Raw genomic sequence first — 23,955 nt, forward strand, 5'->3', positions numbered from 1 at the left:
AAGACAGAGGTCCTCCTGGTCAGTCGTAGGGCCGAACAGGGAATAGGGTTACAGCCTGTGTTGGACGGGGTCGCACTCCCCCTGAAGACACAGGTTCGCAGTCTGGGGGTTCTCTTGGACTCATCGCTGAGCCTGGAACCCCAGGTCTCGGCGGTGGTCAGGGGAGCCTTCACACAACTAAGACTTGTGCGCCAGCTGCGCCCGTTCCTTGGGAGGTCTGACTTGGCCACGGTGGTCCACGCTCTGGTTACAGCTCGTTTGGACTACTGCAATGCCCTCTACGTGGGGTTGCCTTTGAAGACGGCCCGGAAGCTCCAACTAGTACAATGGGCGGCAGCCAGATTAATAACTGGGGCAGCTTACAGGGAGCGTACCACCCCCTTGTTAAGCCAGCTCCACTGGCTGCCGATATGCTACCGAGCCCAATTCAAAGTGCTGGTCTTGACCTATAAAGCCCTAAACGGTTCTAGCCCAATCTACTTGTCCGAACGTATCTCCTCTATGAGCCAGGAAGATCCCTAAGGTCATCTGGTGAGGCCCTGCTCTCGGTCATTTAATTACTCAAAATCTCAACATTTTCAAAATAAGAGCACTCATAGCATGCTAACTATCTCAGTTATAATGAAATAGCCTTTACATATTTTTTTTGTCCTGAGCAGAAAGGGTATATATATATATATATATATATAGGTAATGGAATAGCAGCCTAGGACTAAACAACTAAACTAAACGCCCCAGAACCACGAAACTTGCCAAAAGAACTCAACAGCCTTGCCTCTAGGTTCATACAAACAAACCCAACATCAGGAACCTAATCCCAACCCAAAAAAGCCAAAAAACAGAAAAAATCGATCCGCACATGTGTCAAACACGAACTGGCGCACGCCCAGCAAACACCCCCCAAACGTCGCTCCCGCCTCTTAACGCCGCTGCATCCATCTTTACCACCATCCCCAGCGTCAGATTCGTCAGCCTCGCCTCTCCTCTGGGCCAGCTTCTCAAAGTAGGCCTCCTCCGGCCTGGCTTTGACTACTTTCAGGAAAGACGCAAGGACCATGTCCGTGACGCCAACTACGAGGAAGAAGCAGGCCACGCTGTGCCCGCCAGGGACTCCATTGCCAACCACCGCCGCCCGGCTTGGGGTGCCTCCCACCACAGCCAGAGACGGACGCCGCTTCTCAATGCTCGCAATTTTGTCAAGGGGCACCACCGCCATCTTGGATCCGGGTCCTTCTACCTCCATCTTGGGTGAGTCCCCCATCGGGCAAATACAGAATCCCAGCGGCACCATCTTTCTTGAGGGCAACCAATCAGAAACCCGGCAAGTGGGATATTGATTTCTATTAATCTATGGAATGACATCCATGATGGGACAACTCTTCTCTCTCTGAGGCGACTGTGAATGTTGCACTTTGTTACGGGTTTGTGGAAAAACAAACTGCATGCAGTCCTGTCCAGACTTATCCAGCCCTTTCCTGCATCCACAATGAGCAAAAGAAACAAGCCAGGAAAATGGAAAAATCAAAGTTTACTCTTAAGTAACAGAGTCAAGGAGAAAATTACACAAGCAGCTTCAAAAACACAAAACCTCCAGCTTCAAAATAACTCAGTCCATCTGAAGCAACAAAACTCACATAAAGTTCTTTGCATTAAATTCATGCATCTTCTTAGGAGATTTCTTCAATGGTGCAAAGAGACAAGCATAGTAGGCTCTCAGCCAGGAACTTACTTTTTGTAAGTTCTGAAGCAAGTGATTCAGTAAGTCCCAAAAAGCATTACAAACATTCCTCCAAGTTATACCTTTGTTGGGAACTGTAACCTGGCTGAAATGTGTCCAGAGGAGGGTGACTAAAATTATCAAGGGTCTGGAGAACAAGCCCTATGAGCAGCAGCTTAAAGAGCTGGGATGTTTAGCCTGCAGAAGGGAAGGCTGGGAGAAGACATGATGACTATGTATAAATATGTGAGGGGGAGTCATAAGGAGGAGGGAGAAGGCTTGTTTTCTGCTGCCCTGGAGACTAAGATGGGGAACAATGCTTCAAATTACAAGAAAGGAGATTCCACCTGAACATTAAGAAGAACTTCTTAATTGTGAGAGCGGTTCAGCAGTGGATCTTCCTGCCCTGGAGTGTGGTGGAGGTTCCTTCTTTGGAGGCTTTTAAACAGAGGCTGGATGGCCATCTCCTGGAGATGCATTGAATGCAATTTTCTTGTTTCTTGGCGGGGGTTGGACTGGATGTCCCTCGAGGTCTCTTCTAACTCTATGAAAGTGGTACCAAACTGCATTATGTCTCCAGTGGAGATGCACCCATAGAGGCAAACAGAAAACTTCTGTAATTCACTTGGTCTTTCCCCTCCTGTCATCTCCTTGGTTCCGCAGCCAAATCTACATGAACTAAACCTTTAAATCAAACACTGACCAGCTTATAGGAAGGAAGGCTGGTACTGTGCCAAACTGGCAGGGAAAAGCAAGGGCAACCTTTCTCCTTCCACAGGCCAAACTCCTGTGGCTGTAATTATTTTCTGAGGCCGATTCAGGCATAGAAAATTGGCAAAGGCCACTGTTTTGCTCTTTGTATATTACTACAAAGGAAAAGCAGGTGTATTTGGTTTGGAAGAAACTTTGAACAACCACATCCAAGGACATGAGAAAGTTAAATAACATTAAAAGAAAATAGCAGACAGAAATTCTAATTTTTCTTCTTCTCTCTCTAATAAATACCACAGAGAGAGCGGTGTGGGTTTTGGACTTCAATTCCACAAACAGGAAGTGCAGCTACTTTGCAGAAAGAATGAAGTTTGATACAGTTTCAGGCTGCCTTGGCTGAATGCTATGGAATTCTGTAGTTTTACAAGGCCTTCAGTCTTCTCTGGCCCCCTCTCCACTGCCATACAATCCAAATTATCAAAGCAGATAATCTACATTATCTGCTTCGAACTGGATTATATGAGTCTACGCTGCCATACAATCCAGTTCAAAGCAGATAATCTGGATTTTAATATGGCAGTGTAAAGGGGGTCTCAGGCCCCTTCCACACAGCTGTATAAAATCCACATGGAACTGGATGATATGGCAGTGTGGGCATAGGCCACTTCCACACAGCTGAATAAAATCCCACATTTTCTGCTTTGAATTGAAATATATGGCAGTGTGGAATCAGATAACCCAGTTCAAAGCAGATATAGTGGGATTTTTTGCCTTGATATTCTGGATTATATGGCTGTGTGGAAGGGTGCATAGTGTCCCACCAAACTATACGCCCCATAGTTCCATAGCATTGGGTTAAAGTGTGCTTCCAACAGCCATATAACCCAGAATATCAAGGCAAAAAAATTCCACAATATCTGCTTTGAACTGGGTTATCCGAGTCCACACTGCTATATAATCCAGTTCAATGTGGATTTTATACAGCTGTGTGGAAGGTGACAAAGTGGTGTCAAACTGTATTCATTCAACAATATAGAGCAGGCATGGGCAAACTTTGGCCCTCCAGGTGTTTTGGACTTCAACTTCCACAATTCCTAACAGTTGAAGTCCAAAACACCTGGAGGGCCGAAGTTTGCCCATGCCTGGTTTAGAGGCACCCAGAAACACTGCAACGTTGTGACACTTTGGTTCCACTCTTGGAGCCCTTCCAGACACAGGCCCTATATCTGATCCCAGGTTTTCTGTTTTAACCTGGATTGTATCAGTCCGCATTGACAGATAATGTGGGATAAATGGAAAACCTGAGACTAGATCCTGGGATATAAGGCCTGTCTGGAGGGGCCCCTAGAGTGGAACCAAACCTGGAATCAGATCCTGGGATAAAGGGCCTGTTTGAACTGTGATTTCTATGCAAGGAATCATTCTGTGTGGATATTCCCTACGACACAATTCGTGAATGGAGATCAAAGAGGCAAGGCCTTGAGAGAGAAGGAGAGGACTGCAGTTCCCAGCATGCTATGCGAAGGGGTTTCCCCTCGGAGTGTGATTGGCCGCTGCTTGCCCCGCCCACTCTGGCCGGCTCTACAGCTCTTCTAGCGTTGGCTGTTTTCTCCTTAGTTTGCGGCCGGAGGCAGCTGAGGGACGGTGTTGTGTTTGGTTGGGGCCCATGGCAGCTATGGCCACAGTCTCTCAGCGAGGCCGCTGGCCTTGGCTCCTGCTGCGAAGGGCCTTCCCAGCCCCGCCGGGCCGAGGGTGCCGCTCCGGGGTGCCGGTGAGGCAACAGCAACACCCGCAAGCCGTGGCAGCCCCCGTCGCTCAGGTGAGGAGGAGGGGAAAGGCCCAGGTTCGGCTCAAGGGCCGTTTGTTGGAGGCCTGACGGCTGAGAGGAATGATCGCAAGGGTTCCCATGTTTCCCAAAGTTTTAATAGAATTTTTAACCATTTGGAATAAGTTTGGAGACCACTCAAAATTTAGTAGGATTTGCCCCCTCAGTTTATATTGGACTTGTAAACACTTACTTGGGGTTTAACCCAGGCATAGGCAAATTTCGACCCTCCAGGTGTTTTGGACTTCAACTCCCATAATTCCTCACAGCCTAGGGCTATAGGCTGTTAGAATTGTGGGAGTTGAAGTCCAAAACATCTGGAGGGACGAAGTGTGCCCATGCCTGGGTTAAACCCCACTGGTTTGGTGGGATTTTCCCCAAGGTCTGGTATATAATAATAATAGTAATAATGGGTTGCTGTGACTTTTCAGGGCTGCATGGCCATGTTCCAGAAGCATTCTCTCATGAGGTTTCGCCCACATCTATGGCAGGCATCCTCAGAAGTTGTGAGGTCTGTTGGAAATTAGGCAAGGGGTGTTTATATATCTGTGGAATGTTCAGGGTGGAAGAAAGAACTCTTCAGGCAGGAAGTAGCCAGGCTTTGAAACTGCAAGGCCATTCAGTGCTAATCAAGATGGCCAATTGCAACACTCACGCTTGCCTCAGGCAGACAAGCGTTCTTTCTACCACCCTGAACATTCCACAGATATATAAACCCCACTTGCCTAGTTTTCAGCACCTCACAACCTCTGAGGATGCCTCCCATAGATGTGGGTGAAATGTCAGGTGAGAATGCTTCTGGAACATGGTCATACAGCCTAGAAAACTCACAGCTACTCAGTGATTTCCGGCCATGAAAGCTTTAGACAACACAAAAATAATATTTCTCAATGCAGGTTATGCCATAGCTAAAAAGACTTAATCATCATATAAATATTTTGAAATACACATTCAAATGTATTTCTACAAATGTATATGTTTAAAATGCACAAAACAAAGTTAAGAATATTGCGAATAAATTTGGAGACAGCTTGAAATGTATTGGGTTTTCTCCCATTCACAGGTACTGTTGGATCAAGTTTCCTTGAGAATCAGCCCCTCTGGTTTAGAGGGATTTCTTCTCCCCATGGGATGGAGAATAAGTTTGAAGACAACTCAATATTTAATAGGATTGTCCCTCTCAGGAGAAAAATAATAATTAAGTTGTGGATCACTTATGTGTTTACTCTAAGGTCCTTTCCACACTGCCATATAAAATCCAGATTGTCTGCTTAGAACTGGGTTATCTGATAGTGTAGAAAGGGCCTTACTTACCTCTGATTTAGTGGAATTTCCCCCAGGTCTTCCTATCTAGAGAAAGTTTGCATACAGCTCGGATTCCTCTACCAAATTCAGTTAGACATGGATTCTGTACACACTGACTTGGGGCCTTTCCGAACAGGCCCTATATCTCAGAATTTGATCCCAGGTTTTCTGTTTTAAACTGGATTATATGAGTCAGCACTGCCAGATAATCTTGGATAAACAGAAAATCTGGGATATAGGGCCTGTCTGGAAGGCCCTTGGTCGTAAGACTCTCCAATTGGGTGGGATTTTCCCCCTCACAGCTTGGTATTTAATATGTTTAGATATGGCTAAATATCTAGAGGAGTCCCCCTCCCAAGTAAATCCAGGTAGGTATGATTCCTATAAACACTTGGAAGTAGGCCCCTCTGATTTGAGTAGGACAACCCTCCCCACAAGGTCTTGATATCTAGAATATCTTTGGATGCAGCTGGAATAGTGGGATTCCTCACCCAAATATATTCAAGTAAGTATGGGTCCTGTACATACTTATTTAGGAGTAAGCCTGTCTGATTTAGTGGGATTTCTCTCCCAGGTCTTGATATTTATAGTATCTTTGGAGACCAACATATTGTTTGCCTCCAAACCCCAACCCCGGTAAAAATCCAGGTGAGTATGGATCCTGTATACACTTGGAACTAAACCCCTCTGATTTAGTAACATTTCCTGTCAGGTTTTAGTAATTAGAATAAGTTTAGAAACAACAGTGCCCCCCCCCCCCCCCCCCCCAAACTCGGTACAAACTTACTTGGGAGTGAGTCCCTCAGATGTAGTCCCTTCTCCCCAAGTGTTGATATTTGGAATAGATTTGGAGGCAACTAAAACTTAAGTAGGGTCCCTTCCAAAATAAATCCAGGTTGGTATGATTCACGTATACACTTTCTTGAGAAAAAGCTCTTATGATTTAGGGTGCATCTACACTGCAGAATTAATGCAGTTTGGAACCACTTGAACTGCCATGACTTGATGGTATGGAATTATGGGATTTGTTGTTTGTTCAGGCACCATCTACAAACCTTGTAAAACTACAGCTGTTAGGATTTCACAGAATTGAGCCATTGCAGTTAAAATGGTGTCAACCTGCATTAATTCAATGGTGTAGATAAAGCCTTAGTGGAACTCCCTCCCCCCTGAAGTCTTGTTATTTGGAATAAGTTTGGAAACAACTCAAAATTTGGTGGGAATTCACCCCTCAGGAGAAAAAAAAAACACCACTTTAAGTGTGGGTCATGTACTAGTATATACTTCCTTTGGTCTAATTTGGGAAATTCTGGGGGTGAGACTTCCATGGTAGTTGCCAAGGAAAACCACTGCTGCAACCACAGCCCCCCCCCCCTTCTCGGTCATGTGCCTGCTGCCAGACAGATGAGCACCATTGGCCTTGTGCTTTGCCAAACTCACCCCTGCCTTTTAATCAAAGGGTAGATTGGAAGGGCAGGAGCAGGCCTTGGTGTCTCTGTGCTTGGCCTGAAGGCACTCCTGGGGTCCGGGCTGGCAGGCATGTGTAGCTGGTACTGCAGTACCGCCCAAAATCTGGGACATGAAGAGCAAGAAAATGGGACACAGCACATTTACTTGAAATAAGGGCCTGCCTCTTAAAATATGTGAAGCCTGGTAATGCTGGATGCCCCCCCCCCCCCCAAATCCAGGTATGTATAGATCCTGTATACACTTACTATGGAGTAAGCCCTTCTGATTTAGTGGGACTTTCCCCCATATCTTTGTATTAGTTTAGGGATAACTAGAAATTTTGTCCCGTTCTCTCCCCCCCCCCCCCCCCGACCCAAATTGTCCAGGTAAATATGGATCCTATATACACTTATTTGGACCTAAAACCATATAATCTAGTTTCAGAATGTAAATTATCTGCTTTGAACTGGATTATATGAGTGTGTCATATAATCTAGTTCCAAACAGACAATCTGGATTAAGAAACTGGATGATATGGCAATGTAGATGGGTTTTGAGATTTCCCTCATGTTTTAGTATTTAGAAAACGTTTAGAAATAACTAAAATTTAGTAGGATCCCGCCCCACCTCCTACCCCCAAAAAATCCAAATAGATATGGCTTCTGTTCACACTTAAATTGAGAGTAAGCCCTTCTGATTTAGTAGGATGTCCCCCAGGTCTTGGTTTGTAGTAGAAGTTTAGAGACTGCTTAAAAATATACTGGGATGTCACCACCCCCCCCCCCCCCTTTACACTTTGGTTTGGATCAAGTTTCCTGGACACATTTACTTGGGAGTAAGAATACTGTGGGATTCTTTTTTTTTAGAGCAAGGTAGTTGAGTAGCTCACTCTTGGGGTTTGGAATATATTTGAACACTTGAAAATTTGATGGGATTCTCTGCCCTCAATTTTCAGATATGTGTAAATCTGGTTTCTGTTACGCGCCTACTTGAAAACACGCCTCACTCAATTTTGTTAAGATTCTTTTTAAAAAATTCCAGGTAATTGGAAAGCAAATCCTTGGCATTTAGAACAGGTTTTGACATAACTAAGTATTCTCCGGCCCAGCTTACTTATCCAAATGTGTCTCCTGCTATGACCTACCACGTCATTTTAGATCTTCAGGGGAGGCCCTGCTCTCGGTCCTGCCAGCCTCAGGTGCGGCTGGCGGGGACGAGAGACAGGGCCTTCTCAGTGGTGGCTCCTCGGCTGTGGAACTTCCTCCCTAGTGACATCCGGCAGGCTCCATCCCTTTTGAGCTTTAGAAAGAAAGTGAGGCTATGCAAGCAAGCGTTCAATGAATAAGTTTTGTTGGCTTCGACTCGGTCTGGATTAAGGTTTATGTACAAGGTTTTGTGGATGAATGGCTCAAGTATTTTGTATTGTTTTAAATCTGTATTTAACTGCTTATGTTTTATTCTTTTGTATTGTTGTGCATTGGCATCGAATTCTGCCAGTTTTGTAAGCTGCCCTGAGTCCCTTTGGGTGAGAAGGGCGGGATAGAAATGATAGAAATAAATAAATAATATTCTGCCCCCCCCCCCCCACTCAGTTTCTATGTAAGTGTTGGTTGGGTTCCTTGTACATATTTACTTAATTATAATTAGACATGCATAGCTCTAATCTGCATGTTATAATTCTCCTGGATCCTAAAAACCCAACCCTGCTTCCTTGAAACAGAATAGATGACTTTTGACATACACAAAAAAGTAGTATGGAAATGGACCTACATGATTTCTTTTCTCATCTGGAAATGTTATCCCCTAATTCTGGGAAAGGTCTTAAGGGAAATCCAATCTGTACATGCACCAGGCCATTTCTACACACTGTGTTTGATGCAACTAAAGATCAGTCACCACTTAGATTAGTAACAGCAATCTAGATAGTTTATAAAGTTTAGGAAAATAATGAAGGATTATTCAAGGCAAGTGATTACATGTTATTTTACCTCTTGCCTACTAAGCATTTAATGCAGAGATTCTGTATAGAACATGAAACATCCGGTATATTTCTAAAGGCCTTGTTAGTCAGTCTGTATTAAAATTCAAAAAAAGGCGCGAGAAACTGGTATATGCAGATTATTTTTGTTGAAACATTCTTATCTTCAAGAAGGTTTATTGCTCTTGGTTGTTCAGAGTACATTATGTGAAGCAAATAAACTGGATGAAATACTATACCACTTTCTAAGAGTTTGTCCCATAGAAAATAGTGGGAGCTACTTCTTAGTAGAAATGTGAAATGGTGGGTAGATTCTATCATAAGACTCCATTGTGTAACATTTTCCCCAAAAGTACTTTTTTTATCAGATCTAGACTGGCTTATAATAGCTAACAATAGCAAAATTAAGTTTTATTTGAAAATACATTGTATCTAAGGTCTTCCATAGCATCTGTGCTAAAAAATCTCCTAATAAACATGTACTTACTCATTGCAGCTTCAGCATGTGTGTCTTCTTGCATGAGATTGTTATCATTAATGTATAGCTATTGTGACATTAAGAATATTTCCATATATGCTGACACTAGAAGTTATCAGGTTGGGATTCAGAAAGGTGAACAGATAATATAAATATCTGTCTGAAAGAACTTTGATGTTTCTCAGCTTCATAGAATATATTGTGTGTAATGTATTATTGGAATAACTTACACATCTGTGTACAATTTAAGAAAATACATTGTGTTCTGTAGTAGATATTGTCAAGGATTTTAATGTAACTACTTCTGAGTAGGATTCCAAAAAATCTGGTGTGTTTGATTTGGAGAGCATGAAACATGTTACGTATACTGATTTATTATATTGTTTGAATCTAGAACTATGTCTTGAACATGTCTGTTGTACACATGGAAAATACAGTTTATAATTCTGCATTTCATAATCTGTAACACTTTAGATAACATTGTAACACACCAAGATCTTGCTTTTCTCCATAAATTTAAGACTGAATGTTGGAAAGTATGTTCTGTATTTGACAAAAAAAAATGTTGACAACAACTGTTGCATAACTTTTAATGCTTCCAGAAAACTGCCACTGAAGCATTTAAGGTATTGCAGCACACTGTGTGTAAAACAGTAGGTGTGAAGTTTGCGAAATAATCTTATTTGCAACAAGTTGGGAAACACTAGATTATCTCTTCTCCAGATAACTGGGTGTCTCTAACTACTTCTAGGAATCTAACTTTCAGTAGTTGGTTAGAATTCAAGCATATATTCAGTTCACGTGATCAGAGGGAATGAGAGTTGTGTTGATAATTTAATAAACTAGGGCTGTTCAAACTTCTTCACTTTTCTACAGATTATTTATTTATTTACAGTAGCGTCTCACTTATCCAACGTAAACGGGCCGGCAGAATGTTGGATAAGCGAATATGTTGGATAATAAGGAGAGATTAAGGAAAAGTCTATTAAACATTAAATTAGGTTATGATTTTACAAATTAAGCACCAAAACATCATGTTATACAACAAATTTGACAGAAAAAGTCATTTAGCACCAAAATATCATGATGTATTGAAAACATTGACTACAAAAATGTGGATAATCCAGAACGTTGGATAAGCGAGTGTTGGATAAGTGAAACTCTACTGTATTAGAATCACAGGGCTACATTTTGTCTTCAGTGTAGCTTTCACAGTCAAAATGTAAACAAATTGTGGAAATGGATGTCTCTTGCCCTCAAGTGGGTCTTTCTCCTCCTCCAGGGATTTTTATGTAGCAACTAGATAACTGGTATAAAATTAAACGCAAACAAATAAACTGAGAAACTGAAAATGTATAATGTAACTTAATAAAAATCAGATATGTTCATAATTATTCAGTGTTTTAAATCAAAATTAAACAGGTGGTCTTATAAGGCTTACTTATTAGAAAACTGCACAGTCTCTTATGCCGTTTTCTGTGTTACATCCAATGTCATCCCTTAGTTAATATATCAACTAGTTAATATATTAACAATAGGTTTCACTGATTATTCATTCTGACCTTTGGTGTTTCTCTCCATATTGTATAATCTCCAGTTATAGAGTAGTGCCCCATAGAAACATGCACACTATCACCCAAATATATTGGTTTGTGTACTACTTGATAGGCAGCAGCGCTTATCCTGCTAGGAACTGGCTGGCACAACTATTTCAGATGTTATCTTTTTGAAAGCAAAGTGCTTGATGGATTTGTACTTAATATCTGTAATTGATAATCACAAGAATAGTAGTAGATATTCTTGAAAAGCAGTAATAACTGTTATCGCTGAATGACAACCAGGGACGCTGAAGTGCTTGAGCCTTGCATTTTTTTCATGATGTAGGAGCAGAAATTGCTCAAGGCACCTGGTGATTTTTTAAAGCGAGGAGCACTGCTAAATGCTAATCCTAAGTATTGTATTACTATGAGGCATAGTGTTTATGTATATTTATAGTTTATTTTATATTCCGGGATTGAATATTTGCCATATATATGTTGTGCTCTGCCCCAAATCCCCTTTGGGGTGAGAAGGGCGGAATATAAATGTTTTGAATAAATAACTAAATAAACTCATAATTGTTTTTAATTAATTGATTTTCCAAGCATGTCTCAGTAATGCTCAAAGCTGCCAGCAAATCATAACGGCCACATTCATTGCTTAGCATCTTTCTGTCCTTTCATGCTCTTTGTACTCTGAGAACTGGAATTTTTCTTTTCTTAATACTGATGTCCTTTGAACCAGGGATACACTTCCTTGCCATTAAGAAACTATTTTTGGATAGTTTGTTTTTCTTTTATTGAGATGAGGTGAATAACTGGAAGACATACAACTCATTAGGAAACCTCAGAAAGCTGCATCTCCCCCTCCCCCCATGTTGCTTGCTCTTGCAAAAAAATAGCTTTGTCCTCAAATATCCTTTAGGGAAATGTGTTTTTGTTGTTTATCCAAACAATGTAGTGTGCTGAGTGTAACAAGTGAGATCTACAAGAACATGTTGCAAATAGTGCTCTTGTATGTTGTTCCATTCAGTCAGACCTGTTTATCTCCAAAACACTGTACTCCATGTAAATAGTTTTATGTGCAAACCCATCATAGAGAAAGACAGTGGCAAACCTCTTGATAATAAGTTGGTGTCAACTTCAAGTCACAACAAGAGCTATAGGACCATATGTTGTTCACCTCTGACAGAAGATTATAATATTGTTGTTTTCTCTGTGTTTCATTGCTAATAGGTTTTATTATGAATGCCCTATGAAATTCATGGCAGCCGCTATAATCGACAGATAAGTTACAAACAAATACAAGCACACTGTTTGGGAATAAAACTGCAGTGTTTTCCATTGTCCCATGTGAGTACACACTCACCTTCAAGTCACCTGTGAACTTGTGGTTATCATATGAATTTCATAGGAATTTCCACAGCAAGTAATAGAGGTTGTTTTGCCAGTTTCTTCATCTAAAGCAAACTAGTCCTCCAGGTGATTTGGACTTCAACTCCCAGAATTCCTGTCTATTGGACAAGCAGGCTAGAGCTTCTGGGAGTTGGTGGCAAACACCTGGAGGGCTACAGGTTGTGCAGGCCTGTTCTAAGGTATAGCATACAGCATTTGATACTAATTTCTACTCCCATCCAAGTACTAACCAGGACTGACCTTGCTAAGGATTCACAAAGCTGTTTTTGTAATATAGTAAAATGGTGTTATACTAAATTGCAGTTTTGTCTTCATTTGCATTTAATTACTGTATGTCAGTATTAATATCAGGTTAATACAGAATTTAGAGTATAGTATGGGATATAGTATTAGTTAGGTTTATTTGCAATAGTAACTCTTAAGCAACCACAAAATATTTATCCAGCATCTGCCAATCCCCATGGGTGCCAGTTAACTGAGAATATAGTGTACCAGGCCTTTTTGAATGCCTGAGTGGGAAAATGATGACAGATAGATTTGGCTGAGCCCTTGAGGTAGTTGCTGACACATTTTCCTCTTTTTTTTCCAACCTATCCACAACATATATATGTCTAATTTTAAAAGTGAAAATAATTTTATTTGACATACAGGAGTTTACAAATCCAAGAAGGAAAGGATTTCTAAGTGAACATGCTGCCCCTTTCTCTGCTTTCTTGACTGATGGTTTTGGCCGCCAGCATAATTACTTAAGGATCTCACTGACTGAGAAATGCAACCTCAGATGTAAGTCTTTCTGCTCTGGTTAGGAGCATGTTTATAATATTCATAGCTCTGTTTTGATAACCATCTCTTACTGCAAACTTCTATAACATGCTGTACTTGTTTGAAGACTCATTTAGTGCATTATTATAACTGCGAGGTTGCCACCCAAAACCGGCTTCAGGATCTCTCATTCACAGTTATAAATTAATATACACATGTCAACCACATTGGGTAACTGGGCAATAAGCAAAAGTGCCTTTCTAAAGCTGTACTTTCAAATGATTGTTAGGTGATGAAGGTGATGTCTGTGGATGGCATCCTAATAAGCAGAGAGCCTGATTCCCCATAATTTTATACTTTGACAAACCATATGCCTGTAACGGCGCTCCATGCAGTCATGCTGGCCACATGACCTTGGAGGTGTCTATGGACAACGCCAGCTCTTCAGCTTAGAAATGGAGATGAGCACCAATCCTCAGAGTCAGACATGACTGGACTTAACGTCAGGGGAAAACCTTTACTTATGCCTGTTAGATATGATGTAATGTGACACAGAGGTGGCCCTATTGAGTCCTTATTGGGGGAAAAGGGTGGGATACAAATAAAGTTTTATTATTTTATTGTTATTTTCCTACTCCCGGAGAAAGGCGACACACAAATGCAACAAAGAAATAACAGCCAGACCTCTCTTGGAGATCATAAGTGAGGGATTATAATCATGTAGCCCTCAAATTACTGCTGGATCTCAACTTCCACAGCATTGATTATGATGGCTAGGGTTACTTGGAGTTGCAGTCCAGTAATGCCTAGGCAACTACCAAGCATTTGGTGCCTGCATTGTCTCACATTAGGATGTCATCTAGAATGTGGTATGGTTCCTACCCCTGCCAGAAATGATCAAGCCATTGGGTAAAGGAAGATGCTTGATTCAGAGGGAAAGCAAGTTTGCATCGAGATCCCAAATCTTTTGGGAAAAAATATTTCTCCTTAGTGGATGCTTATTACATTCTAAGAGCAGTTCCTTGCCAAGGGAAAATAATTTTGTATTTTGAAAAAATACATGAAAACACACAGTCTTATGTATATTGTTATTACACGTTCAGCCAAACAAAGTGTTTTTTTTTAAAAAATGTAGTAAATAATGCATTTGCATGTATAGCCATCTTTCCACATTTACAGGTTTCAGTTTTGCATATTTGATTTGAAACTCTGTCTTCCAACATAACTCTGGTCAAATCCTGCTAGAAGTTGACCATAGATTTGTGCTAGGGTACATAGAGATTCCTAGACTGAACACTTGTAAGGTCCCCCAACTTCCAGCAAAAAATTGACCAATCCATATAATTGTGCTGGAGGATCCTAGAGACTCCAGAGAGATTTTCTCTCAGGTTTAAAAAGTGTTACTTTGTTTGCAACTATTTTTTGTGACACTAACTCCAGCAAATGGGGAGGTCTGATTGTATTTGATAAATGTTTGGAAGAAAGATTTAAATAACTTAAATGGGATTATATTTCCCTTTGTGGTATGTTTTAGGTCAGTACTGCATGCCAGAGGAGGGAGTTCAGTTAACTCCCAAATCAGAACTGTTGAGCACCCAGGAAATCATCACTCTTGCTGGACTTTTTGTGAAGGAGGGTGTGGACAAGATCCGATTGACTGGAGGAGAGCCTCTCATCCGGCCTGATGTAGTGGACATCATAGGTATGCTGTGTGTATAATGTTTATGAAATCATCTGCTGAAAATCTCAAGGGAATGTGGCATCATGTCAAAGCCTGCTAGTTGCGCAGAGTACTTTGAGAATAAACCCATAGAACTACCTTGTTGGGCACAAAGTAAAATGGCTTAGAGGAATTCAAAAGAAACCTGAAACACAATATTGCAGGCCAACCAATTCTGCTGCCCACTGTCATTTTCAATCTGTTGCCTAGTAGCCAGTCAGTATTCCATGTTTACTTAGCTCAGTTCCCTTTTTGGAGCTCAGCTTTTTTTGGAATGTGGATAGTGGTGCTGTCTCATAAGGATTTGGTTGAATTGGCGGGGGGGGGGGGGGGGAGGGAGGGTTTTTTTTTGTTTTGTTTTGTTTTGTTTTTTTGATAGACTTTATGGACTTCTGCCATTATTAGGGTCCCTCTCATATGCATGTGTAGATAGTATGTTATACATTTTCAAAAACATAAAATGGACTCAGAACTGAGCTCACCACAAACATATATATATGAGATCATTTGCAATTAATCTGAACCATGAACATTTATTCAGCTTTATTGTCATTTTAGGCATTTCTAGAGGTTTAGTTATTTATTTTCCAACATTCCAAAAGCTAAAAAGGAAGTTAATTTCCTTATTATATGAAGTGTTTTTATCCAGCATACTTGTCAGTATATATACTTTAAATCAGATTTCTTATTTTTTTCCTCTCTTGACCATTTTCCAACTTACACATTTTTAAGTGACCCCATATCTATAGGTGTAGAAAATAGGTTTCTAAAAACCAAATATTTATTGTTAATAAATCAGTATTTTCAAGGCTTGCTAAACAGGCTGGTGTTCTTTTTTGTGAAGCATTTTCTGCAGAATCTACTATAAACCCTGCATGTTGTTATTAACAGATTTGTGTAAATGAGTGGTATTCCTAAACCTTTCAATGTTGCAATTTTTTTCTAGACCTCACCATTGCATTAAAGGGACCCCATTTAGGGTTGTGACCCACAGTTTAAGAAGCATTCCTTTAGATAATTCAAATTATTTCTCAATAAAACAGCATGCTTCTGTTGCTTGTTCATGTGCTGCATTTTACCTTGCATCTTGCACTTTCAAATAATAACATCTCTGTAGGAAAAAAGTATATACACTGTCAGTAACAACATTTTGTTTTTGGGCGGCTCAGTTTTGTCGTAATCCACGTTCTGTAGGATAGAATCATGCACGTGCATTTTCATACATAGAAAAAGATCTGGGAAAGTAATAGTAAAGTATGAAGTTAGCCTAGACTAATGTGGGCCGGGACTACCTTCGTTCAGTGACCAATGGGAAACATGAAATTCTGTTCAGAAAAGATTGGTCTGAATGTAATAAAGAGAATATTGGATAGCAATATTGAGCCAAATGGTGCTTCCTATGTTTTAATGCATTGTTTTGAAAGCTGAAGGAGATAGATAGTTACAGTATTGTCTACCCAGAAAGTCTCAGTTATAAACTAAAGGGTGAATAACATATTGATGCACAAAGATTTTTTATAATTATCTGTGCAAATATCATAAGTGAAATTTATGCAAGGCCCGTTTCCTCCATCTCCCATTTCTCCCTCTCTTGCTTTTCTCTTGCACGCATCTTGCTTGCTCTTAATGGTGTATCTAATACTTTTGAGACATGATCATTTCTTTTGCAAGTTTCTCTTTTTTCTCACTGTTATGTATTCGCAGCTCAGATGCGCAAACTAGAAGGACTGGAAACCATCGCTGTCACAACGAATGGTATCAGCCTAGCCAGACTTTTGCCTCGGCTCAAAGAGGCTGGCCTAAATGCTATCAACATCAGCTTAGACACATTGGTCCCAGCAAAATTTGAATTCATTGTCCGTCGAAAAGGTACAGCAATTGTGCATTTTACAATTGTGGAGTTTGTTTCTAAAAGCTACCAAATCCAAAAAAGAAATGAAAAATGAATTATGGGTGGGAGGACATTGTTAGCAAGGAGTAGAATATTATGCAGTGATCAAAACTATCAAAATGTATTACATCACTTCAGTACAGGGCTTGAAAATTTTCATTTTTATAGCAAAAGAATGCATATCTTCAGCACAATTTTGTATTCCTGTAAAATTTATTCAGAGGGATTTGGTACTTTTTAGAAACTAGCTCCATAATTATGTCTCTGGTATTTTTCATAATTATGTCCTGCATAATGTTTGTCTGATTAGCAGACAATGTGGAATGGAAATCTGGGGGATAATGTAGTAGCTTGTACAATGACCTATTTCAGTGTGTCCTTCATAAACAGGATTATTTAATTTGTTGCAGATCAATATATATAGATATTAATATACATGATTTAAACTCTGGATCATTCAGCGTTTGTGTGAACTCTTCTGTAATTAAAGATTCATTGTTTGGCAGAAGCAGCCTATTATCTACAATAAAGAGAGAGGGCACCTGTAGAAGCAAAAAAAATACTGTAGAAAGACAAAGAAGTTGCAAAAGACTTTTTTTGTGGTGTAGCGAAAAGACGTTGCAGAGAAATAATAATCCTGATTTTCAAAGGGAATTTTGAAGTAAGAGGGGCAGAGGTCAAATTGGTTTCTATTGAGTCGGGCACACAAGCAAAACAAGCAGACATAAATAAGGACCATAGGGTGAAAGCCCTTGTGCAATAAAAGCAATGAATTAATTTGAATTTTTGATATATAAAGAAAGCTTGTGATAATGACCTAGAGAAAGAGGAGGGAGGAATTATTAGTAAAATTAATCTGGGATCAGAAAAGACTCTGATTGTTCAGTGTATTAGTCTCAGACGTAACAATTTTTCATAAATAATAGATACTTTCAAAGAGCAAATGTGTACAATTCACAACTCTGGAGCTTCATTCCCAGGGAAGCCAGAATGGCCCTGCTATCCTTCTAATAGCAGGCTAAAACCTTTTTATTCAGGCAGGCTTTTAAAGAATGAAGTTTTTAGGATCAAGTTGTCAAAGACAGAACGCCAACAAATAGAGTAAAACTCAGTTTATTGAGGTTACAAAACTGAAAATGCCCGTAGGAAACAAAGGATTAGGCAAACACTTGACTTCAGTGTGAAAAGTAACAAAAACAGCTCCGTTTGAACTAAAACGGTTCAAAAGGATAAACCGGATTAAACAGGAGTTTAATCCGGATCAAATCAAAAGTGCTTACTTCAGCCTGCAAATTTAGCAAACAAAAGAGGATTAACAAAGGTCAGAATGAACACAATAAACTAGCAGCAGATTCCTCTCTGCTACTCAAAAGCTACAGATGAGTAAATCAGGCTGTTTACTCCTCCGTGCAACGAGCGAAATCCGGGTCCAGGCACATCAATCAGGGTAACGGCAGTCAGCAGGGTCTCAATCCGGTCCAAGGTCGAAAGCCAAGTGCAGACGTCTAGAATTCCACAAGTCCCACCGATAGCCACAGAAGGGATAATCCGGGGTCGAAGTCAGTCAGTCCAGCGTCAATCCAGAGTAGGTAATTAATGTCCGTCAAAAAGACGACGGAGGTCCAAGCTATTAAGATTAAACACAAGTTGCACAGAAAAAACCCCACACAGTACCTCCCGCCGTCTATGCCCAGTGTCCTTAGTAACTTACGTATCCAGCAACGAATCACACCCGTCTTCAGGAAGTTCCCCAACAAGAGCCCAAGCGTTCGTCCAGATTACCTTGCCCAACGCAATTAGACATTGATCCTAAACCCCATTTTATCCCAGTTCAAGCTCATCATCGCTGTCAGCTGCCATCCTAATCCCAGGTGCCTCATCATCATCATCCTCATCAGAGCTAAAACACCTTTGACTACGCCCCACAGCATCCCCAGCTGTGGATCCCGCTCCATCCCTCCAGCCCGTCCATGGATCTGATCCTGCAACCCGCCAATCGCCTCCCATGCTTTCATTGCCGGTGACACCCAAATCCTCCCTCACACGAGTCCACTCCATGTCATCCTCCTCCGAGCTGACCATTTCTTCCTCCATTCCCTCGGTAAAACCCTCAAAAGAGTCCTCATCTGTTGGTTCTGCAAATAAGTCCCGGAGCCGTTTCCTTTCACGCTCCTCAAAAGAGTCTGACTCACGAGGAGTCTTACGACCCCGTCTCCTAGTATCGGAGCCAGAAGGCTCAACCATAACACAAGTCATGGGGTGCTGTGGCTTTAGCTATGATTAACTTTTCAATTGGTTAAGAGTTTTAACTATGTATTTTTAATACCATTAATATTTAATTCTATTTTAATATTTGTATATTTTTAGATTTAAAATTGTATTTTATTGGTTTTACTATAAGCCACTTGTATTCTCTTTTTAGAGATTAGAAAGATATAAATAGCAATCATAATAAGAATGATAATTTAAAAATCTGAAATGAAGGTCTATCTGCAGAAATAAATGCATGATATCTTAGTAGTGGAGCTTTGGGAATGAACTCACCCAAGATTCTGTGTACGGATTGGACCAATTTGACAAGCTACATTTGGTTTATTTCATTATTAGTGTACATCTTCACTGGTTTCCTGACTGCAGATACAGTCTCTTAAATTTAAAAGCACACTGCAGTATTGCCTAATACTGTCAAGAAAGTTCAGTCATGTGAGGGATGTTTTCAGCCTAGACCAAAATAAATCAATTTAATGTTCTAGGACTGACCATAAAATTTTCATCATTGAATATCCAAGTAGTGCTTTCTTAGTAGCCATTAAGATCGAATAATTTGGAATGAAGATATATGTCAGCTGGTTTTAAATTCCAGTTTAGCAACAAGCTCTTTATTTGTTAAAAAACATTTAGGAAAAACATATGTTTGAAGCAGCAAAATTAGTTTTTGTGCCATAGAGGTTTGATTGGAGCTTCTATGTTGTTTGAAATCTTCTCAAAAATATTTTCTCCAAAGTAATTTTCTGTCACATAAATGAGGTTTGCTAAGTAATCTATATATATAAAAGAGTAAAAAACTGGCCGCCGTGAAGGTAGCAACAAAACTACACATCCCAGAACCATGAAACTTGGCAGCACAATCCAGTGGCCTTGTTCCTAGGTTCTGACAACAAAAAGAAAAGAAAAATAAAGTCCTAATTAAAGGGAGAGGAATAATTGTTTTTACCCAATTGCTGCCAGTTAGAAGGCTAAGCTCCACCCACTTGGTCTCCTAGCTACCCACCCAGCCCAGGGCACAGGCAGAGTTAGGCCTCACTTAGGCCTCTTCCACACTGCCTATAAAATACAGATTATCTGATTTAAACTGGATTATATGGCAGTGTAGACTCAAGGCCTTTCCACACAGCTATATAACCCATTTATAATCTTACATTATCTGCTTTGAACTGGATTATCTTGACTCCACACTGCCATATAATCCACTTCAGTGTGCATTTTATACAGCTGTGTAGAAGGGGCCTCATATTCTAAGCAGTTAATATAAGATTATAAATATACAGTAGAGTCTCACTTATCCAACATAAACAGGCTGGCAGAACATTGGATAAGTGAATATGTTGGATAATAAGAGGGGATTCAGGAAAAGCCTGTTAAATATCAAATTAGGTAATGATTTTACAAATTAAGCACCAAAACATCATGTTATACAACAAATCTGACAGAAAAAGTAGCTCAATGTGCAATAATGCTACGTAGTAATTACTGTATTTACAAATTTAACACCAAAATATCACAATGAATTTAAAACATTGACTACTAAAAGGCAGACTGCGTTGGATAATCCAGAACATTGGATAAGCAAATGTTGGATAAGTGAGATTCTACTGTAATATGAAATAATTACTGTAGTAGAATAATAAAGAACAATATAATCTCTAAAACCAGGACAGTAAATAAAGAGCAATACTCAGAAAGCAGGGAAATTGGGAATTCCAGAAAGGAAACAATCACGGCCAGCTAACACCTCCCAAGACAGGATTCTTCCAGAAACGAAGCTGAGTAGGGAGTGAAGCAGTGTGTATTACCGAAGTCATTATTATTACTATCATTACTATTATAGTTGTTGTTGTTGTTGTGTTGCTGTGAAGTGTGAAAATGAACACAATCTCGCTCCAAATATTCAAAAACACTAAAATAAAAATATATAACAATTACTGTGGTATAATAAAACAGAACAACGCAATCTCTAAAATCAGAACACTAAATAAAGAACAACACTCTGAAAATTCCACACAGGGGAATTCCACACAGGAAACAATCAGAGCCAGATAACACCTCCAAACACAGTATTTCCATCACCAAAGTCTGCAAATCCTCTGTTTTCTGAGAGCCACAGCCTTTTTTTTTTTTTACTGTATGCACTCAAGCACTGCATATGGGTACTTCTTCATCTACACAGACAGTAGAAGCACATAAAATATCGCAAAGAACACTACTCTGAAAACAAGTGAATTCCAGACAGGAAACAATCAGGGCCAGCTGACACCTCCCAACAAAAAAAAAATCCCTCAGAGAGGAAGCAACCAGACTTTAAAGCTGCAAGGCCATTACATGCTAATTATTTTGCCTAATTGCAGCATTCATACTTTCCTCCAACAAAAAAAAGAAAGAACAATCAGAAATATTGTATATTCATAAGCTTTAGGAAATAATATCCCCTGATGGCGCAGTGTGTTAAAGCGCTGAGCTGCTGAACTTGTGGACCTAAAGGTTGCAGGTTCGAATTGGGGGAGCGGAGAGAGCCCCCACTGTTAGCTCCAGCTTCTGCCAACCCAGAACTTCGAAAACATGCAAATGTGAGTAAATCAATAGGTACTGTTCCGGCGGGAAGGTAACGGTGCTCCATGCAGTCATGCCACATGACCTTGGAGGAGTCTATGGACAACACCAGGTCTTCGGCTTAGAAATGGATATAAGCACCAACACCCAGAGTCAGACACGACTGGACTTAATGTCAGGGGAAAACCTTTACCCTTTACCTTAACTACCACCAATTCCTCAATACTTTATTTCCCATGCCACCATACCTTGCCACAGCAACGTGCGGCCGGGCACAGCTAGGGAAATATATAGAGATATATTGTCATTGCAGCTGGAAACATTTTGTGTTCTAAAGTTTGCAGAAGACATTATCTCAGTTTCTAACAATAATAAAAGTTTCTAACAATTGTGCTTTTATATGTGCAATGATGACATAAATGCCACTGTTTATTTATATTGCTATGCATACTGATTAGAATTGAACCCTTGCTTTTTTCTCTTTTTTTTTGAAAAATAAAAATCCAAGGTTATTTAGGATATGACATCCTCACTTCATTCTGTCAATGAAGGAGCTCAAGGGTAGCTACAAAGACTAGGAGAGCAGTAAAAGTTGGCTTGCTAGGTAGGTTTTTGAGTTTTTCCAGGAACAATGTAGGCTTTAGAGTTTTTACTCTCAATAGAGTCATAAGGTTCCCAGGCTGAATATGGCAAAGGTTCAATTGTTTTAGCATTTAGCAGATTCTTAGGAAAGAAAGACATAGAATCATAGATTTGGAAGAGACTGCATGGGCCATTTAGTCCAAACCCCTGCCATGCAGGAAATTTTTTCAGGAGGAACTATGGCACCTCTTCTCTTTTATCACACACCTTCCTCCCTGCCGAACAGAAACATTTCAGCTGATGCAACTTCCTCTGTTCAACTCTTTACTTGCTTGTGGAAAGTCACCCAGGGAAGGGGAAGAATGGAAGGAAAGTGACCCACTCCATTTCTGTAAATGGACACAAAGAAACAGGCATCTTCTGTAACTTCCTAGATCTTCAAGGATAATGTCATTGGGAGTATTGACATACAAAAACAGAGATGAATAATTCATCTCTGCTGCCCTTACCCACTTTTCACCAGATGTGTTTTTTGCAAGGGGAGTACGGCATTGGTTAAAATACAGATTTGGAGGAAGTGAAGAGAGAAAGGTTCCTCCAGAGGAAATGTTGTGGTAAGCAAGGATCTTCTGAATATTAAAGAAACAGGAGTGCTGTTTTGTATTCAACTGGGTAGCTCTTTCAAATGATGTATTTGCTCTTCTTCCTCTTACAATTGTAAGTCCTTTGCCCCTACTGAAAGAGAAGGATGTGATTAAAACATTAAAGGTGTATTGTTCAGTGTGTGTGTGTGTTTGTGCATCATGATAAAATTGGGCTGCAGTCCACAAAAATCCATGCCAAATACAACTGGCTAGTCTTTAAAAGTTCCATAAGAGTCTGGGTTTTTACTCATGTAAAGGTTGCCAAAAAGCCCTCAAGCACACACATTTATGCATACTTTCTCTTTTCATGGGGGAGAAGAATGTCATTTGAAAGGAGGAACAACTATTCTACTTCAAACAGGCATGCCAATATACTTGTGTTTCTGTTGGCAGATGTGATTAGAATTTCTTGTGGAGTTTCCCAACAGAAGTATTAAAATTTAGCACAATGCTATTTATTATTTTAAATAAGCAAATTATGGTTTCACAGCACCAGAATGGTGCTAAGCAACATGAAAACAAGACTAATGTTGTATCAGTGCAATCTGTCACATGTGCACGGAATTCTGAACTAGAGCTTTAATCCTAAATCACATTGAAAGCTAAGTAGTCTCAGTTTTGAGAAAATGCCACCTGTGACCACTAGATGGTACTTTAGTACATTGAATCGTATTCATGCTGGGGGGGGGGCGGAGCAGCCAATAAAAATGGCTTTAATAGGTTCAAGATGTTTGCACATTTTCTTTGTGTTATCTTTAGTTGTTTCTAAATATGGATTGAGCTATGTAGGGGAATTTTGGAGCTGTTGGAGAGACCAATCTTTTGAGGGCCTACATTTGACCATGTATCAAGATTTAGAAATCCTATTGCATTCATTTATGAGTCTGGAAAAAACGAACATGTTTTTCTTGGTCCACTGCGAATATAAACAATTAAGTTTAATGCCCAGGAAATTTAGAATAATATCAAAGTTGGGGGTGTGATTATTTGTTGGACAGTTTAATTAATTAGATTAAGTTCTTTCAACATTAAGCCTTAAAATCTGTACTGATCCCAGCTAGAGTAGGATCAATGAATCAATGAAATTTACATACATACATACATACATACAT

General features: G+C 40.0%; 2 protein-coding genes and 1 long non-coding RNA gene across 4 annotated transcripts in view; 1 reads left to right on the forward strand and 2 right to left on the reverse strand.

Annotated features, from left to right (window-relative positions):
- The window catches only part of daam2 (dishevelled associated activator of morphogenesis 2), a 328,775-nt gene that overhangs the window by 20,745 nt on the left and 284,075 nt on the right, over positions 1-23,955 (reverse strand). The gene's annotated exons all lie outside the window — the stretch shown is intronic.
- The window catches only part of mocs1 (molybdenum cofactor synthesis 1), a 47,621-nt gene continuing 27,682 nt past the window's right edge, over positions 4,017-23,955 (forward strand). Inside the window, exons 1-4 of one of the 2 annotated variants that reach the window (XM_008125908.3) lie at positions 4,017-4,247; positions 13,068-13,200; positions 14,714-14,881; positions 16,604-16,768. In XM_008125908.3, coding sequence (XP_008124115.2) covers positions 4,095-4,247; positions 13,068-13,200; positions 14,714-14,881; positions 16,604-16,768 — 619 coding nt within the window. In that variant the 5' untranslated portion in view covers positions 4,017-4,094. The remainder of the gene's footprint in view (positions 4,248-13,067; positions 13,201-14,713; positions 14,882-16,603; positions 16,769-23,955) is intronic. The other variant, XM_008125909.3, reaches the window with a different exon arrangement.
- Positions 17,888-23,696, reverse strand: LOC134297046 (uncharacterized). Its single transcript, XR_010003782.1, has 2 exons — positions 18,502-23,696; positions 17,888-18,417 (listed from the first exon to the last, which is right to left on the reverse strand). It is a non-coding gene; the product is annotated as an uncharacterized LOC134297046 (long non-coding RNA).

This window comes from Anolis carolinensis, chromosome 1, assembly GCF_035594765.1.
Source record: "Anolis carolinensis isolate JA03-04 chromosome 1, rAnoCar3.1.pri, whole genome shotgun sequence".
Classification (NCBI taxonomy): domain Eukaryota; kingdom Metazoa; phylum Chordata; class Lepidosauria; order Squamata; family Dactyloidae; genus Anolis; species Anolis carolinensis.